The sequence below is a fragment of the Lonchura striata genome, chromosome 2 (assembly GCF_050655825.1).
Source record: "Lonchura striata isolate lonStrDom1 chromosome 2, ASM5065582v1, whole genome shotgun sequence".
Classification (NCBI taxonomy): domain Eukaryota; kingdom Metazoa; phylum Chordata; class Aves; order Passeriformes; family Estrildidae; genus Lonchura; species Lonchura striata.
In genome coordinates this window covers 11159470-11180102 of record NC_140704.1, presented here as the reverse complement: position 1 = coordinate 11180102, position 20633 = coordinate 11159470, and the positions used below count along the sequence as shown (strand labels likewise).

General features: G+C 41.7%; 1 protein-coding gene across 1 annotated transcript in view; it reads left to right on the top strand.

The window, feature by feature from the left end:
* The first annotated feature begins 1406 nt into the window (after positions 1 to 1406).
* Positions 1407 to 20633, top strand: part of ADARB2 (adenosine deaminase RNA specific B2 (inactive)) — a 305010-nt gene continuing 285783 nt past the window's right edge. The window contains exon 1 of the mRNA XM_021528821.4: positions 1407 to 1651. Coding sequence (XP_021384496.2) covers positions 1552 to 1651 — 100 coding nt within the window. The 5' untranslated portion in view covers positions 1407 to 1551. The remainder of the gene's footprint in view (positions 1652 to 20633) is intronic.

Genomic DNA, 20633 nt, shown 5'->3' with positions numbered 1-20633 from the left:
ACCTGAGTGATCCATATCCTGGTTTAAATGAGCCCCTTTAGAGACTTTTATGGAAGTGGTTTTGTTTATTTTATTTGAAAATCTGTAACGCATAGCTCTGCCTTATCCAAAAATTACAGAGGCCTATATACCAGCCAAACACAGAGGGTTTCTAATAGCTGGGAGGGTTGCAGTGGAAGTGGTTAGCAGCAGGAGCCAGGTAACCTACATTCCAACAAGAGGAAGTTTTAGATTTAAAGGAGTTCTGATAAACAAGGGTTTGCTGTACTCCTTCAGCCAACTGCAAATGCAGTAAGCACTAATGATGACATTCATTACTTAACATATTTTTTCTTAACATTCTTCCATTTTCCAGTCACCACCTAGGTTTCCAGATACATGTTTTTAAATGAGATAATACGTAAGGACAATATAGCATAGAAGCAGTAGGTCTCTCGTAACTTAAAGCAGTATTGTATCTGTTGTGTACCCTGGCTTTTTGTAACGAACATGTAATGCTCTGTAGTCAAGCTTTTCAGAGGATTGCTGTTGTCATCTTTCCTCTCTGTAAAAGCCCCTCTGCTCCCGACACTTTAATTGCACAGTTGCCTAAATGAGGCACTGCAGAGTGTTAATGTGTGAGTCTGAGCGACAACACGCTCCTCTTTTCACAGAGCTTTTGCCCTTGATCGTGAACGTAACAGAGCACGTACCTTAAAAATAACTGGAGATTCAAGGGGAATCGCTACACTTATCCTCTCCTCTTGCATAAGGTTTGTTGACACAGGGATCCTTCAACAGTAACTCATATTCTTTCACTGGGAATAATAAGCATCGCAATTAATGAACTAGTAAATAACTGCATGGTTGGGGAGGACAGCAGAGGCATTTCTGTGTATGTGGAAGCAGAGTGTTCAGTGTCCACATGGTCTAAAGCAGACAGGGAAAAAAAAAAAAAAAAAAGGCTTGAAATCCTCCCTGCAGCCTTCCTTCGTGCGAGCTGCCCCTCTGGCTTCTCCCAGACGAGGAGGCAGGATGTTTTTATTCCCTACGGGGCCATTCTCGCTGGCTTTCTCCCGGGAGCCGGGCACAGCCGGCAGCCCCGGGGGAGCGGAGTTTGGGGGCGAGGGCTGGCGGAGCTGATGTCAGCGCCGGGCGGCGGGAGCGATTGGGCTGCGGGAGACTTTGCAGCAGCAAATCCGCCCCCCTCGCCCCCCCCACCCCCGCACCATCGGCTTCAAAGCGGCCGGAGCCCGGCAACTCGCGGAGGTGCGAAAAGTGGGCGCGGGGCCGGCAGAGCCGCGGCGGCGCCCCCGGGCATCGCCCCGGCCGGGCCCGGCACGTCGGGGCGGAGGCGCGACCCCTGCGCGGCGGCAGCGCAGCGGAGCCCCGGCACAGCCCCGGCACAGCCCCGGCACAGCCCCGGCACAGCCCCGGCACAGCCCCGGCACAGCCCCGGCACAGCCCCGCCGGCCCGACCCACCGCCCTATAAAAGCCGCCTCCAGAGCGAGGAGAAACTCCGCGGGAGGGGAGCACGTCGGCTCCGCGGTGCTGCTGGCTGAGGTGCCGGCATGACATCCGTCCTGGGCAGCGGCAGGGCGTCGGGAGGGCCGAGCGGGCAGCTGAGATGCAAGTCCAAGAGAAGAAGGAGGAGGAGATCAAAGAGGAAAGGTAAGAGAGGTGTGATTTTTCTCCTTGTTTTCTCTCCCCCTCTGTGTCCGCCTGCCATCTGCACAGCATCGGCTGCTCGCAGCTCTATTGTCAGCGCCCGGCGCTCGCCGGCACCAGCCCGGCGCTGCCCCGACGGCCGGGGCGGGCCGGGCGGTGCCTCCCGGAGCGGCCCCGCGGCCGGGCGCAGCTCGCTGCCGTCCCTGCCGTGTGCCGGCCGAGGCTGCGGGAGCCCGGCCGGCCCCGTCCGGGGCAGCGCGGCGCGGCGGGGCCGTCCCGGGGCTCCGGCAGCCCCGGCCGGGCGCGGCGCCTCCGCCTCCGGCCGCGGCCGGGCCCGCCCGAGCCGGGCAGCGGGGGCCGCTCCGCCCGCAGGTGCCGCTGCCCGGCGGAGCGCGGCGCGGAGACCCGCGGCTGTCGCGCCCCCCCAACTACGGCTTCTCTCCTTTCCTAGACCGCGTCCGCCAAGTTTTTCTGTCTCGGTGCTGTTCCCCGTCCGTAAGCGAGCCCTGGTTAGGAAGGCGCTAATTGCCGTGAGCAGGAAAAGTGAAGCTACAGGATGTCATTGCCAACAAGGAATATGCCCTAGATAACAGCTCTTCGCAAGGCTGTCTTGCTTTCTCCTGTAGAGGGGATGACACGCTGCCGCCTGTTTTGATATTTTGCCTGAAAAAGACGAAGTTAACCGGGTGTGAGCACTTTAAAGTAAAATAAAGTGTTACGAGGAGCAGAGTGCCAGAGATGCCCAGCTGCAAGGCATTCAGCTGCAGAGATGCGAAGTCCGACTGTTTATCCAAGCAGTAAATATAATCTAACGTGTAATTATGATCTCTGTGTGGTACTCACACAAGTTTTACTCAGCTGGCACTCAAGCTGATGCTCTGGATACGCTGTTTCTCCTTAAGATTCTAGAAAACCTAATTTTTAGGTGCCATTAGCTAAGTGTCTCTTAATTATTGATTATGTTAAAGTCAGTAAGTGCGGTATTTGATAACTTTTTAGAAAGGTGTCAAAGCAGCTTTTGTATAGTAGCTGGTAAAAACAGGCCAAATGCTAAATGCAAGGCTGTGTCATTTGTTTGTCATTTGTCGCTATTTTTGTTTTCATCTGTTAACTCTTTCTATTCAAAATCATAACAACAAATAGTGACCTGTGCACAAGTAGAAACAAGACATGCAGCTATATCAGGACTTGGAGTAGGCATGCAACCTCAACTTATTACTCTGGGTTTTTAGCAGGTTATAACACCTGGTGAGAAAGGCTGCCTTTTACTTGGCATTACAGAATAAATTCTAAAACTCTCTGAAAGGAGTGCCTGCATACTCAGTACTGTTTAAATTTCTCTGTAATCAAGCTATGCTCTGGAGACTTTTTTTTATGCTGATTTGTTCTAGGAAAACTGTTTTTCCACAGAATTGCAAACTTAACTTAGCTTTAGTGACCAGTACTTGGCCAGGAGAAAAGAGTGAACCATTAATCTGTGCAGTGGAGAAAATGTACTTGGATTAATTTTGTTTTTAAGAGCAGACAAAAGTTAGGGTCTTTCAATTAGACTTTTCTGATGCATTCTGTTTTGCTTTGTTTTGCCAGAACAAGGTGGAAGTTAAATGTCTTAAAATAAAAAAACATGAAAACTTGCTCAACAGCAACTTGGTAGCTGACAGCTATTTGCAGAATGCATAGCTAGAGGTGAATCACATTCTAGAAAGTGCTTAACTGCCCAACATCAATAGGGTGTGCACTTGAAGTGTTACTTTTTATGTTTCTAAATGTGCTATTTGTAGCCACTTTTCAAATAATGTAGTTGGTTAGTATACTAATTACAGATTTGTGTCTGTATGATTTTGTTTTTCCTTTATTTGTAGTCACAGTATACATTCAAAAACCCACACATTCCTATAAAATCATGCTGGCCAAAAAATTCCTGTAATTTAATGCATGTCCTGTCCAAAATTCTGTCTGGATTTTACTATTATGGTATTTTATTTAGTGAGCATCTTTTTTTCTTTTATTTTTATAGTATCTCATAGGGAGGTGTTGCTTAACGAACAGACTATTCAGGAAACTAGTCAAGGAAATGTTTATTAGGCTATTGAATTACTATTTTTTTAAAATGAGAATTATTGTGGGCTCCACTATTTTGCAGGTTTGATCTGTTTAATAGATTTTGAGAAAGTCTTTGCAGAGAGTTAGACCAAAGACACTTGTTCTTAACAATTTACCAGTGCGTACCTTGTTATTTATAGCAGGAATGCTGTTAGTAGCTACTTTAAAGTGTGTAACTACACATGTATGTTTACACATCCATACACACAAATACCTATGAACACGAGTAGACAAAAAAATTCACTGTAGTCTTAGATTTAAATTGAGTATTAGACAAAGTAAGGAAATGAATTTATCTGTCACATCCCCAGTCCTTAAGGAAATGGACTCAACTTATTTATGCAACTTACTATATTTTATTCCAAGTTACATTATAACAGTGCTTAAAAGCAGGTTGAGACATTGCCTACTATAATATCTAGGAATGTACAGCAGCAGAAACAATTATTATTCTCTACTTGACAGTGTTGCTTATCTCTTCTGTTTTACTTTCCATGTTTTCTGTCATCTTTTTGCTCTGGTCACTGTGAATTACGAATTTGTGTGTATGGGTATAGCACTTCATTTCTTTTATACCTGGATGCTCTGTTTTAGGAGTTTCTGGGGGCAGAACAAGTTCAAGCAAGGAAAGCAAACATCATTCTCTGAATAGCTGAATTTCCTTGTGCATTTGGCCTAAAAAAAAAAAAAATAAAAACCACATGCAGTAAGAGTCAGAGAGAATATCCATATATGCAAATCAAGCACTGAAAAGTGTAGGACACTGAAAATTATTCCTCTGTACAATATCATCATCCAGTAATTAATTTGCATGCATCTTATTTTTTGTGTTTATGAAATCCAGCAACCCTTTCAGTAAGATGATCCTGCCTTAACAGCAAATGTCTATGCAATGAATATCACATTGCAAACCTAGACTTAGAGTGATTTTATTCACTTTTACACTCTGTGCAGAATGTGTGTTAAAAAGTTCAAATGTGGATACTTAGACCTATTTGTTAAATTAGTATAGGTAGAAATATTTTCATTATCATTTAAAACAGTATGATAACTCCCAGTGGGAAGTAAATATCTTAATTTTCCAGAGATCTAATGAAAAATAAATACGGATGCTTGACAGATTATCTGCATACTAATTTCATGTGGCAGCAGTAATTGATGTTTTATATCTCTCTCTGTTTGCTTGGTTTTGAGTTGTTGTTTTTTTTTTTTTTTTAATGGTGTGTATAAAATGACCAGGAGAGAAAATTGTGCCTATTGATTTAGAGAAATCCTTTTACAATTTTTAGGGGTTTATAGGTGGTTACTGTGTTTGTAGGTTCTTGTGTTTTCTCAGGCCTCTGGAATATGGCAGAGTACTGGCAGAACTCAGCACAGCTTGCACCCATTTCATAGGCTGTGGTATAGATTTTGAAGAAGGCTTGTTTTCCCAGATAAGTCATTACAAGTAGACCAAACAAAAGCAGAGTTTCCATTTACTGATAATACCAAAAAGGCCATGCTTCAGCAGCCTCCAGCAACTTTCTAGTAATCAACACAGAGAAAGTAAGTATGAAATAGGGGATTGGATAGATAAACCTTCTTAGTTATTTTCCAGTGTAAGACAACAATTAAGACACTTTATTTACAATGCCATTTATAGGGCTACTAAGTGAAGTTAATTACCAGAAGCAGGAGGGCATCAGGTATCCCTGATGTGGTAGAATGCCGTGGCCAGAGTCGCTGCTGATACAATGGGGCATGAAATAAAAGTTGACAAAATAAACTAAATAAGGGCAGCAAGTGGGTGAGAGAGCCGAAATTATTGTGAAATGAAATTCCATGAAAAATTAATGAAATAGAAAGATTGTGCTGAAGATGAAGGGAGGAAACCAGCTTGGTTCTTCATCATCCTGCAATGCCAAAGTAATAAATGAGCGTGTTTCATCTTGGCGAGGTTCAGGGACGCAACTCCTTCCCCACAAAAGGACTGTGTTGTGCTTCACTATGTGTTCCGCTTATCTAGTGCCCTGACAGCTCGAGAGGAAGGGAATGGATTTGGTGATAAAATTAAATTGATTAAACCTTTATCCATCATCTAATTTGGTAGCTTTCTTTTTTCTTTTCTTTTTTACTATTACCTCCAATTTCTAGTGATCCGTGTAATGACAGCAATTTGAGATAGCATCAAGGACATTAGCTACGATGACTGAACTTAAATTTAGAATAAAAATATGGGATTCATGAGTCCATATCTAAATAGCAGACGATTAGGTTATAGCAGAGTTGTAACTTCCTAGCAACAGCATGTAATTGTGAGGACAATAGAATGGTGTATTTTACTTTCAAAGAGAACAGCATGTAATTGTGAGGACAATAGAATGGTGTATTTTACTTTCAAAGAGAAAAAATACTTCAACTTTATCTCAAGATATTAATTATGTAAGTAGAAAAAGCACTGGTATGAATATTGACCACATCTTACATGAGCAATAAGATATATTGTAATTTTTACCTTTCTGAGCACAGATATTGTCAGATGTTTTGCTTTCCTCAGTGGCAGTACACAGGCATATAAAGCTAATGGCAAGGAATCCTGCTGTTGGAAATCACTTCATATTGCTTAAAATTTTGTAGGTTCTCCTTGGTGATTTGCGTAGGAAAATTCTCCCATAAGGTGAGATCTTTGCTTACAAGTTCCAGTTTAAGTGGTATTAATGGAGTTTTGAAAAATACTTAAAGGCAGCCCTTTCTGAAGGGATACCCTAAAATGGAAAACGCTGCACTAAAAATGAAAGGTTAGATGAAATTGCCTTTTGAAATACCAAGTTACTAAAGGTCTGTGCAAACTGTATTCTTAGGTTCCTTTAATGTCTTACAGGTTAGCAAGTCTCAAAAAAGCAAACATTAGAGTATCTGTCTGATCTCTGTTAATTGTACTACTTTTGAATTACTGCTGGCCAATATTGTATAGGTTTTGCAAGTAATAATGAACGTGAATTGATCCCTGTGTTTACAGCTAACTATCTCTACAACCTTTCAGGCAGTTTACCGTTTTTTTCCGTGTAAGCGATTAGTTATCCAGACAAAAAAGGCAGATATGCATCAGTAGATAGATCATTCTCAAGGCATCTGTGATGAACTTGACGTCTGCTGTGTAAACCAGCTTGTTTTGCCTGCAAATTATGTAAGTTGCAGTAGTAAAACGAAGCATTTACCTTTCTGCTCTGGCTGACCTTTGTTCCCTGCTATATGAATTTGAAACGAAACAGCCAACCCGGAGGAGTTTTAACAGCATATTGTGATATATAACATATTAAAAAGACTGCTTTGTTAACTGGCGGAAACAGCTTGTCAACCCATACTAATAGGCAACCCTCCCTGAGTCATAAAATAGCCAAATTTAATGCCTTAAAGGAAAGCATTAAATGGATGGAGTTATTGTCATTCAGTCAGTCTCAAATTTCTTGCTTCTTACAGCAGATTTGAAATATGGGGATGTATTTTTGGACCCTGAATTAACAATACGCACTCTGGACTAGGGGCTGGACATTGCCATGGTGGTTTAATGAAAATCTCTGCTAAGCAAAGCGTGATAACAAGGGAAGCACGGAGCAGGGCACAGTGCATAAAGAGCAGGACGACTATTATTGAAGATATTACCGTGACATTAGTGAATGAAAGGTGTATTTTCACTGAGTATATTCTCTTTTGTTCTGGCTATTCCAGCTCCCAAATGTGTACTAGAAATAGTGAAGATTCAGAGACATATGGCAAAAGGCATTAGAGATGTGTAAAATTTCGGTAGAAGAAAATTAATAAGATTTATATTGTTTACTTTGGCGAAAAACACAAGAAAAGATACAGTAAAATCATATTAAAGAAGAACGATTATAAAGAAGGTAAACAGGGTACTCTAATTTATTAGTGATTTTTTGATTTACTGAGACAGGCCTTAAAGGAAGGAAAATTTCAGCATGTTTAATAGGAGTAGAAGGACTTTTTCTGTTGAGACTGCATGTAGCTGGCCTGGGAATTTTGTTCATTCAAGATGTGGAAGAACAAAACTTATTTGTAGGGAGTTTGAGGTATTTGATTAGCTCAGCTGAGACTCGCACTACTAAGTTCAATGCTCAATTCAGTGACTGTAGGCTTCGGCTTTGGGTAGGATACATTAAGAAGGGTTTCATTTTTTAATATGAGATACGAATCCTCTTTTTCAGGAAATTATCTGACTCCTGACTTGCTTGGATTAGGTGGAAAGGTGATATGTAGGCAGTTTAATCGCTGCTGCTCCCCGTGAGGCTTTTTGCACTCTGCCGTTTCCCCGGCGGAGGCCGTGGCGTGCAGCGGTTCAGGAGGCGCCTCTGCTCGGCGTCGCAGGTGGCCTTGCGCATCCCTCTGCCCTGTGCTCCCAAAACCAGCAGCACAGCTGGGAAGAAGGCAGGCACATTCCCCTGGAATTTTCCTGACAGCTTTTTAAGTCGCCTTCCTCTCTGTTCCCACTCAACGCCCTTTGTGGTATATGTAAAAATAGAACAAAATTTGGACTTGTTCCTAGTCTCTTACGTTGATTCTCTAATGAAGTTAGGATGATTACAATAAAAATTAATTCACCCTACCTGTTTCTTATTCTCTTGAAAAAGAGAAACAAAAGGGTAGAATAAAAGGGGATGAAAACAAATTTAACAAACACAAGATGATTTGTTAAGCAGAAAAACTCCACAGGTACTGGAATGACTGCCAGTGCATCGTCATCAGATGAATATTGTGTCATAGGGGATTACCCCTCCAAGCTAATCTGTGTTTTTGAAAGTGTTTCTGCTGGGTTTGGATTTGGTCTCAATGCTAAACCAACTACTGTATCTGACTTTGGATCTGTGCCACTTTGTGAGTGCTGTTTCTGAAACCTGCACTGTGTACTAGTGGCATTTTTTGTGCGAGTCTGGAATGAGGAACGAGTAATAAGTAGATCTCAGCAAAATACCTCGTGCTAAAGTGTGACGTTTTTCCCCCCACTTTTTGTTCCTTGCAAGAGGAATGGTGCTCAGAATTATTAACAAAATCACCTTTCTCCAAATGCTAATGAAACTTCAATGTGAAGAGTTAAAGATGCTGGGAAGTGTGGGAAGAAAGAAGTAGAATTTGACTATATTTTATCTCCATCTTCTTAGGGATTTACACACAACTGATTTTATGCAATTGCTTGCTTCTTGCCACTTCTCAGAGACTGTGAAATGGCTATTTATTCCTTCAATAGTGGGATTTAACAAATGTAAAATGACTACTTTCAAGCCAACTGTAATAATGTGTTACCTTTGTATAAGGCCTAATTCTGCTGCCCCTACTCAGAGCAGAAATTGAAACTTTTCCGTATCAGTCAGGGTTGCAGAACTGTGTTTCTACATACATTTGTGTCTGTGCCTTAATATATAAGTACATATATACATTTTTGTGTGAAATATAGTTGTCTAGCTGTATGAAGTGAATGACTGTAATAAACTCCAGGTTATATGAGACAAAGGGTTTTAAAGCCTTTAGAGTTCAAATTATATGAAGGATTTTTATATTGCATTGAAGTATTTTGTTTAGTGATATAAAAATAAAATACTCTTTTATAATTTGTGTTTATTCACATTCATCCATCCAGACTGTATGAGTTTATAATTTTTAAAATGTATGTATAAAAATTCTCATAGTATTTGTGTGTGATCTTTCTCTATGCAATAACAGTCATCTAACAGACAAATCACAAAGGCACAACTAGACAAGGATTATGATTTTTTTGTTTATTTTTAGAGTGAGAAATAAGAAGATAGACACTTCTTATAAGCCAGACTTTTTAGAATATTTCTACATTCCATTTGTGTAGGTATGTTTTTTGAGCAGCTTAGTAATTCAGCATGATGAAGTCAGGTGTATATACAGGAACCCATAATACTCACGTCAGGAAACCCCAAACCTTTACCAAAGAGGTGGATTTGTTCTTAAGTTTGTGTGCTGATCTTTCTCCAGCTGAATCCTACAGAAGGGCTAACACAGCAGAAGCCAACTTTGAGCTTGTGCTCTACATTGCATCCATGCCAGCAGCCCTGCCGCAAACCACCAGACAAAATGCCCAGGGCTTCTTGAACAAAACTTACCCCAAATTAACTTTCATTAGCTGATTTCCAGGCTGTAATTTCCCTTCTTCTTGTCAATTCTGAATTGCTATTTACATGTCCTTATAAATGGTGATTTTGGGAGGCAGGCTGCAGTGGTCGGCAGTGCCTCATTGTTGAGCAGTGCAGTAATTAAAGTGGCGCTCAGCTCTTGCTGCTTGTGGATTTAGGAGTTTAAAAGAAACAGTACAAAAAGGGAATTTTCTTTAATACTACTGACAGCAGGTTTCTTCCACTTACAACTGCTTCAGAGATTATTGATTGACCTGTGTTTAGCATTTATTTATGCTAAAGCATCTGATGCGTGTCTGTTGTAAAATCTGTTGTTTCTAAAATCAAGATACTTGTTTGCAATTCATGTTTATAATGATCAGTTTTTACAGTTGTGTAACAGAGAATTGCTGTACCCACAAAGAGGACTTTTTGTGCCTTTAACTGGAATCCATAAGCACAAGACATTTGATGCTGTGTTTTTTTTGGTGTTTTTTTTAATATTTCAGTGTGCAAATCCTTTAAATTTCCTGCACAAGAAGAGGGAATACACAAAAGTGTTCAAGGATAAATGTGAATAATTTCAGTTCTGCCACAACAAGTGAAAAGCTAGTCTCTCTAGATTAACTTGTACCCTCTTATATTCCTTTAAAAGAAGACTTCATCTCTGCATTCATTTTGTTAAAAAAAAAAAAAAGAATTTTGAAATCTTTTCATGGTACAGCACAAAGTGTAAACTGCAAGGTAAAAGTGGGCAGTAAGTTACTAACAGGACCAGTCACCAGGAGATGGTTATTAGGTGTCAAAAAAACTTGGTAATTTTAAAATATATACAGTTTTTGACTAGTCAGAAATGAAACAATCCTTTGCAGTTAGAAGTCTGGTTTGTAACAGAAGTAGTTTAACAGAACACTGCTTTATAGATTGGTTAATCCAGGCACATTTTTAAGCCTATGATATATTCTGCTTAAATGTGGTAAGAAGCCATAGACAAAGATGTTTTGTCAGATTTTCCTGAAGGCTAGCACTGAATTCCTTATTAAATTTGTGCTTTTATGATGTAACGCACACTGGACTATATTTTCCTGACAACAATAAGATCATCCTTCTCTTCAGCTAGTTCCAACTCATCCCAAACAGCAAGGATTCGTATTGCCCATAGTTAATAAAAATGCATCAGTGTAATCATGCTAGGTACATTCTGAAACTACTTCTGGAAAGTTATTAACTCTCACAGGCAGACAGGCCATATTCACCCATTTTACGGGAGGGCAATTGAGTCACAGCAGTTAATCTGTTGCAGAATTAATTAGCAAAAGGTAGGAATGCAGGAAGGCTGCTCCACTTCCAAGTGTCCAAGGAACCTGGCTCTGGTTTGTAGCAGTCCTTGCCATGGCTGTGTCACAGCTGTAGCTGGATCTGTCCCTGCTGGGATGTGTCACCGCTGGGATCTGTCTCTGTCCTGTGGCACGGCTGTCCCCAGGAGCTGCCCATCCCAAGGTGAGCTGTGTGCCAGGCTGCACGCCGGCCGGGCACCGGGAATGCCAGGCAGGAGCTGCCCATCCCAAGGTGAGCTGTGTGCCAGGCTGCACGCCGGCCGGGCACTGGGAATGCCAGGCAGGAGCTGCCCATCCCAAGGTGAGCTGTGTGCCAGGCTGCACGCCGGCCGGGCACCGGGAATGCCAGGCAGGAGCTGCCCATCCCAAGGTGAGCTGTGTGCCAGGCTGCACGCCGGCCGGGCACCGGGAATGCCAGGCAGGAGCTGCCCATCCCAAGGTGAGCTGTGTGCCAGGCTGCACGCCGGCCGGGCACCGGGAATGCCAGGCAGGAGCTGCCCATCCCAAGGTGAGCTGTGTGCCAGGCTGCACGCCGGCCGGGCACCGGGAATGCCAGGCAGGAGCTGCCCATCCCAAGGTGAGCTGTGTGCCAGGCTGCACGCCGGCCGGGCACCGGGAATGCCAGGCAGGAGCTGCCCATCCCAAGGTGAGCTGTGTGCCAGGCTGCACGCCGGCCGGGCACCGGGAATGCCAGGCAGGAGCTGCCCATCCCAAGGTGAGCTGTGTGCCAGGCTGCACGCTGGCCGGGCACCAGGAATGCCAGGCAGGAGCCAGCAATCCCTGCCTGCAGGGCAGCCTGAGCAGGGCATGGCAAAGCAGTTCCACCTGCTGCTGTTGGAGAGAAGAGGGCTGCGTGTCTGCCCATCTGTTTTGTATTTAACAAAGGCACGGGAACTGGTTCTTCTGTGGTGTTAAATCACATTTGCTCTTCAGCTTCTGTTTCTCCCACAATGGTTTGTTTTAGGTGCTGAGGGTGAGGTTTCTAGGTAGCAAAGTTTAAAAGCATATTTAAAAGGCAACTCTTTCTTCAGTATTATGCAGCACGTTGTGAACAAGTCTGCAGAATAACCACAATAACTCCAGTTTTGTAATATACATTACTTCCTTCAGATGCTGCAAGAATTTGGTTGTGGAATTCACTGAAACTGTAACAGATTACTTTTTTTAAAATGAGGTTTATCCTTTTAGATTAATCACTTAATTTCACAAGGATTAAATACTAATTTTTAAATTCTATCACTTTCATTTCCATTAAAATCATAGTAATAGTCCCTACATTTGTACCTTGCCTGTAGTTCATAAATTTCATTTATGCAGAAGCTCTTCAGAAGACCAAAAGACTATTCCACTTTAGCTAAAACCACTCTAAATTCACTCTAGTCTTTGACAATAATTCTTTGACTAAAGTGTGGCAGATACATCTTAAGATGAAAAAAGAACCAAGCACTCATTTCTAAGTCCAGGAAAGTAATTTATAAAGTTAAAAAAAAAAAAATTAAAAATCTATTCCTCATGCGTAATTATCTTAATTTTACCTCAAAACAATTGTCTCTGAAATTAACTGAAACCAAGCAGCAGCAAATTACACTGGTTTGGGTCTTGCAGAGTGTTGTTTTAACAGGAGAATGAATTAAGCACTACAGAAGCCATCCTAATAATCACAAATGTTCCAAAAAAATCACCCTAAAATAAAAGTGTGTGTAACCTTGAAAATCCACATATTTGCACTTCTTCAATTTGTTTCTTATTTACCGAAACACCCATCTCGTTCCTCCCCCTTCTTTTTATTATCTTGCTTCCCTTGTTTGTATCCTCACCTATTGAAGCAGCTGCTATTCATAAAAATTATGAAAAGGAAAGTATATATGAGATTGGTGCCTGGAGAGGACCAATATATCATCAAAGGTCTTTGGGGTAACATATGGCCTTGGTTCAGCAAAATCACTTCTTCAGTCATTCCATTGCTGCTCAGAAAAGCAGTAAATAATAAGTAACAAGATCTGCATACAAATGTGCTGATGCCTATGTTTCTTCCTAGAATCAGAAACTGGATAAGGAGTTATTATTATTTTCCTAAAGATTTTCTACATACAAAACAAAATTCATAATGCACCTTCTTACAGCATATATTTCTTAGGGCTTGTTCTGTTTTATCATATCTAAACTGATCTTGCTACAGTTCCTGAGCTGAGTAAATGTTTCTCTGATGCTGGCATGTAAAGTTACTTCCTGTGCTCTTTAGGCAGAAAAGGGAGACAACAAAAAGTCAAGATAAGAGGCTGAGACTATTCTTTTAATGGCCATTATAGCAAAAGCAATGTGTGCATCATAGGCAGGCAGTTGATTGGGAAGAGTGACTTGTTAATCTTGGTTGATTTTACAAACCTTGTTAATCTTGGTTTCCAGTACCTTTGCTGTCACTGGTTTGCCCCATACCATCCTGTTTCCTGCCTGCAGGTGCAGTCACACACAGCCCTTGTGCAGGCACACAGCTGAATCTCCATCAGTCATTTCCCCAACAGGTGTCAGTGAGTTTGCAGGTTGTAAGAAGAGAAGGTGACTCACAGAAATCCACATGGAAGAGGCTTTTTGGTCATGATCAGCTCAGGCTTTGCAGGGAGGTGCAGTACAGGTGGGCAGGCATGCTAAAGGAGGCACTAGGGCATGGGATGCTTTGGGACACCTTGGGACAAAAGCATGGCATAAGGGTAGCACAAAAACATCTCCCTGACCAAATGTAGGAAACTATTTCCATCAGCCCTTTCTGGCAGACAGCTTGTCTTTGCTGAATGTTGACAACCTATTATATAAATATCTCTGCAACAGCTTGTTTCAGAAACTTTTCCCAGTAATATAGATTAAGATAGAATTTGTTTTGACTGCTGTAATGCATATTCATTAGATAAAAGCCCAGACAATTACTATGATAGTTTCACTAACAGGTGGAGCATGTTTTAGGATTTGTTCGGCATGGGATTTGCTGGAATAATCTCAGACAAATTTGGGGGATTATTTTTGTGATGAAAATAATTTTGTATGGGAAGTGAGAACGTAAGCAGATTTGAAGATGATTTCATTATGTTTTTACATTAGTTTGCTTTTAAAATTTTAAATCTAGAATAAGTTAATGCTTTGAACAAATGCAGGTCGGTCAGGGCATGCAATGAACCACACAAATAAATGGTACCTTTGTCATACATCTTAAAATTGTATAAATGGTAAGCAAAGGTATTTCTAACAGGATATCACTTTCTTGCATTCATTTTCCAAAACTAGAAAAGAACTAGAAATTATTCTTTTTCTGTCTTCACTTGTATCATATCCACTTTCATCATTAAAATTATGTATTAATTTCAGTGGAGTAGATAATATTACAGCAAATATGCATTCATCAACATTGTTGAGAAGTTGCAAACTAAAGCACAATTCCCCTTTTTGTTTCCAATAGAGAAAAGAGAAAGATTGAGGGCAGAGTTAACAGGAAGAATACAGGAGCCTAATTCTACCCTATTACGTGGGAATCTGTGCTTTTGAGGGGCACCAGGCCCTACAGTTTATGGGACCTGCATCTCATAGGACATTCTCATATGGGTGGTGACACTGTCTTCAGCACAGATTGATCTTGGTGGTAACTTTGATAGGGATTGGGGCCATGCTAACTGGCACTGTCAGGAGCAGATCACTGCCAAATTAGTTTCATAAAGTAACAAGGAAGTTTAAATTGCTCACTCAGGAAAGCACCTGAGTTCATCCCTACAGGACAGCATCAGAATTGAATGTTAAAGGAGGTTTAAAAATACACTTGCCTAGCACAGAAGTGATCAGTCTAGACTCCCCATCTGTTGAATGCCTTGTAGGTATCAGTAGCACTTCAGTATCTGACTTAGGCAGAAATCATCATGTAAAAATGCTAATAATTTCTCTACGCTGTTTCGTTACGAATGGAACTTCAAAGCTATGAATGCATATGTTTATATTCAATTTCTATTTATGTACTTAAGCAGAGACTCTCTTGTACTATGCATATTAATGAGCCAATATGTGCTCCAGCAACGCCTGTATTAATGTGCATTCATGTTTATACAAAGGGCTGGACTCAATGGAAGTTTTGTCCTAGGCTTCATAAGGAGCTTGGATCCAACCCTGTAATTTTTTTTTAAATAAACATTGGAACAAATTTACAGGAATTATTTTAGTTTATAAGATGGTCTTTTTGTTGTTGTAGTTGGATTTTAAATCTTAAGCACAAGTTTTTTATGAGCTGCATCATTTTCAGCTGCTTATGTAGAGATGTTTCTCTGTTGACAGACCTGCTTCCATACTCCCTTCTCCATCCTCCTTTGTCTTTCTTGTTTACAGTGTGTTTTAATCATGCTCTGTAATCCCCCATGCCATTATAACTGATTAATTAGCAAACCTTCACTTTCAGGCTCTGAATTTTTTTCTTAGGCTCAGACCACTTATAATCTCAGCTGAAAAGACAAGATTGAACATCTGCCTTGTATTTAATCTCTTTGCATCTTGTACCCATCATGATTATTGTTTGTTCTTTCTTACAACTGGGGGATTTAAGGGGGAAATGTTACATTCTGCATTATCTGGGCTCTTAGCCTGAAAATAAATCCATGCAGATGGGCTGTGGGGAAATATAGAAATCAAGGAGTCCACAAGTTGTGGTTTTTTTGTAGAATTTCGGACCTCAAATATCCATTTTTTCAAGAATCAGCTTAAAGAAACTTTGAGTGGAAAAAGACAATGATAGATTAATTGTTTCTTTTGCAGAACTTTCATGCGTTTATATTTTCAAAATTTTCTTTGCTAAGATGTGGGATAGAAATAGACACATATTTGTATATTTGTAGTAAGCAAACAAATCTAACATGCTCTTTCAGTTGTCAGATGCCAAGATCTCTGCTTTTCAGGCAATCCCATTAAGGGACCTGCAGCTGTACCAGCTGCTGGTGACAGTGAAAGGACCATCCTCCTTCAGAAGCTCAGGTCTGAGCTTCCCTCAGCTCCTTGTCAAGATTTCCTTGTGAAGCCTGTTTGTTCATAGCTTCTGCAGGGAGCAATTTTTCCCTGCTGCACTTGCTTGTATGTTTGTTGTGGTTTTTGTTTTTTTTTTTTTTAAATATAGTTTGGGTTAAGTTTTTTGAGGGATCAAGTACCTGTTTGTCATTACCTGTTTCCAGCTGGAAACCTTGGGATGGCAAGCTTTCTCTTCCCCCTCACTGACTCACAGCATGAAGAGATAGTGGAAATTTTCCCAACACATTGTACATTTGTCAGCACAGGTAGAAGAGTGGTGAATAAAATAATTTCTTTGCTCATCCCTCCTACTGTCCTAGTCACAATCTCAAACCCCAGGTAGCATCACACAGAGGTTTTTTTTTTTTCCTTCAAAAGGAACTATCTGTTTCCAAGTGTCACATAATTTATGCAGAACTGAGTTTGCTTCTCCTTTCTGCTGCAGCTGATACCCCTGTGTCATGTCCACCCAAAAAACCGTGTTGTCTTTGGCCTGAACTGGGCCATGGCGTGTATTTAGATACTCCCATATGTAATTTCTTGTATTAATTAGATGGTGCCATCCAGCTGCTGATGTCTCATACAGATAATTTTTTTCTTTTATTTATGCTATCTAAGCCTTCCAAAATCTGCAGCAGCTCCAAACACCTTGCAGTAGCATTAGTGCAGGTTTTGGAATGATGCTGTAATGTAATACAGTTTAAAATATTTTCATTCTGGAATTACAGGAGGAAAGAAACCAGCTCGTGTCCATTACTTTTTGAACTGAATTTTTTTCTTTCTTTCAGAACTCTCTATGGTCTTTGTAGGTATTTGATTAAAAAGTAATTTCAAACACGAATAAGAAATAACATTTGCAGAAAGCTGCATTTCGGCTAGAATTAGCAATGTGAAGCACCTTTCTGGGGGCTCCAGTCTGCCAGTTTCCCATGGAGCACAGAGCAAGTGTGGCTGAGACCACAGAGCCCTGTTGCATTTTGAAATAGTCTCTAGCACTCATTTCTTTCCCCATGAAGAACTACTTTTAAATATTCCAGGAGACCTTTCAGGAGAAGTGGCATGTTCCTGTTGACTTCTTTTTGTTTTAGAGATCTCTTTTGCAGACATTTTTTCACTTGCAACTTTACATTTCCCAGATGCATTGCTCTCTTCTCACATAGGTGGAATCTGGCTGTTCCCCTTAGCTGGTGTCTTTGCACAGTAACATATCAGCAAGGAGCAGGTGAGGCTGAATTTTGGGTCAAGTGTTTCTAGCAGTTTCAAGCTTCAAGATCCCACCTACAGCAACCTGTCCTCCAGCAGGAGAGACTCCACATGATGTGATACTTGCACCTGAGACCCACGCCTGTGTCACCTTCTGCACATGCTTTCCATAGCCAGAAAACTCTGTTTTATGAAGAAGTCTGTGAAATGTGTGTGCATCTGTCCAGGTGCAAGTCAGGGCCTCCAGTCTGATGTGTGCTAGAGAGCTGTTAAAGGGTTGGGATCAGGATGGTCTGAGCAGTAGTCAGTTCTGCTGCATGTGCTCACATGGACCTGTGGGAGCTGCAGTTAGAGGAAGTCACACAGCCATGGTTCTTCCACATCCCCTAGTAGGAATGGTAGCAGTGTAGTGGCCTTTTGGTCCCCCCAGCCCTATCAGCAGGGAAGACCTGTGTCTCACCTGATGATTTTCTGGGCTTTTGGGGCAGGTTCCCACACTTGCAAACTGGATTTCCTCTAAATGAAGCTCTGTTCTGAAACTGGCAATGCTGAAAGTTAAAATTAGCTTCTCCTTTATTACTAGGACATATTTTTAGGACCTAATTCATGTCTCATGTGAACACAGTCCTCCCACTCCCACGTTGGGAGTACTGAACTGGAGTCTGCAGGCTGTGCATTACATTTTCCAGAAATAGGTGCAACCCAAGATTTTGAATATTTACATTCTCTGCCTTTTAAAAAAATGCACTTAATTGGTTTAGGTGCATATATGAGTTTAAAATAGTGAAAAACTAAAGTAGAATCTGCTATTCTTTGGTTTTTTTGTCACTCTGTCCTATTTTTAGTTTGGTTGCATGAAGGAGAACTTACCTTAGTTTGCATCTAGGTGCTGCAAAATGCAAAAAAACCCCACAGAATATAAGTTGAATTCCTATGAAAATATTTTGGCTGTCTCCTGTTTTCTGCCCTCTCCTTTGGCACTCTGGAGCCTCTAAGCCCAGCTGCTGGTGTGAGCCCTGGTCCAGCAGCACACGGACATCACCTCCCTATCAGAGCATCTGCAGTTGGTGTTCACAGAGGTCATCCCTGCTAAAAATGTTCTGATGTGCAGCAAGGGCAGGGCCTGGCCTTCAGAGGAGCTTCCAGCTGGTGCCATCAGGCGGCAGTGAAGGGATTTTGGAGAAATTTGACCTGGCACAGCCGGGGTGGCAGAGATGGCTGAGCAAGCTGGCAAGCATTGGGAAGGAGCTGCAGCTGCCTGTGATGCTGGAGCCCCTGCCAGTGTGGGAACCCAGGACACAGAATGAAAAAGTAGAATTTTGGGCTTTTTTAGAATGTGGTTCAGGAGGCAAGATGGAGGAATTTGGGTGTCTCTTGTCCTTCTTCTTGTCCTCCATCTTTCACTGTGATGGTGACAGTTTTTATTGGTTTAGAGACACACTAACATAGGTTTAACATAGGTAATAGGTACTGGGAATTAATAATGAATAAAGTATGCATAGTTCATAGTATAAAATGTAAACACCGCCCTAGAGGGCAGACAGAATGCCATGATCCAACTTGCTGACAGAGTTTACCAGGTCAGAGAAAGAATGTTATAGATAAGAGAAAATGAACAACCTTGAGAAACAAAACCACTGCATCTGGACTTCTTCTTTGGCTGTGGGCTGGGAGGAAAAGACTTTTTACAATCTTGGGATCATCTTGACCACAGAACCCTGAGATGCCAGCATCCTTGGGGACACAGGCAAGGATAGCTGGGTCAGCACCAGTGGCTGTGGACAAGGAGTTCAGAGGAACCTTGCTCACTGAAAACCCTGCCAGTGCCACTTAGAAACTGTCCAGCAGGATGCTGAACTCCAGTGAGGAGTGGAGTTTATTTGCTGTGGAAACACGGCCCCTGTTCCCCTTAGGGCTGGTTCAAGGGCAGGGGACAGTGTTCCCCTGCCTGCTGGTGCCCTGCTCTGCCCTCTCCAGTGTGGTGTGTGTTGTGTCTGCTTCCAGGTGTTGATGACCTGTCCTGAGAGTTTCTGGGGCTCATGCTGTGCTGGCAGACAGAAGGTGACCTCGCAGGCTGTACCAGGAGCTGCCCTTAGGTGTGCATGCCTCCCATGCAGAGGGGTGTCTGAACCCAGGTATTGCAGGGATGGGCCCTCAAGACCACACCAGAGCAGCCACAGGCTCTTGATGGAAGGTGCTCTGATCTTGTACATTGTCTGTGACCATGTGTTCTTACCAGGGAGATCCCTTCTGAGGAGCAGAGAAACAGGATTTTAGCGACCCCTCCCAAGGGCTGTCCCAGCAGCCCCGCACTGGGAAGGCAGTCAAGTCTAAATGACTCTGACTGCCACTCCAAAAATTATAAAAAGTGTAGAATATTTGTATTGCCACCAAACAGGGATGGAATTATACATCACATAAAACCTAAAGTCATTATTTTCTTTAAAGAAATAATTAAGTCTCTTATTCTGTCAGCATACTCTGCAGACTAATGTAATCAATCCAATAACCACTGTCTTGAAAAAGAAAAGAAAATAAATATATAGAGTTTGGAAAGGATCTGTTTTATACTATTACATAAATAAGCAAAAATAAATGAGACATTTAGAAAATGCAAATCAAATCTCGTCTTTGTTTTTATCTATTATTATGGGAGCTTCCAGTAGGTAGGATTAGAAAATGATCATTGAGAAATATTGTTGGGATACTGAATATTTCAAGTCACTGAGGACTCTGTTTAAAATAAAACCATCAGCTATATCAATATATGAATGGCGAGGAATCAGATATTTCTGCTTCTGCAAAAAATTAATAATGTAAGTCATTAGCATTAGTGCAAGTTGCTTCTCTTTCTAATTTACAGGCACATATCTAGATTAACCGTAAAATATTCCTGGCTTTAGGACACACTGTCCTCCATTGAATGCTTAGCCTAGAAAGGTTATTAACATTGAATGGGGACTGTTCTCTCAGGAGAGCTGCAGATAAAATGACCAGGGAAAGAAATAGCACAACTTCTCAAATTAGCATAATTAGTAATTATCTCTTAATAGCCCCACTTGGCTTTGGAGACTTGGCACTTGAAATTCCGCTTAAAGTTCAGTGAGGAAAAACAAATTTCACGCTGAAATGTCTCAATAACACAGCTGAGTTGCTGAGGTAATCGTCTGGTTTAGGTAAAGG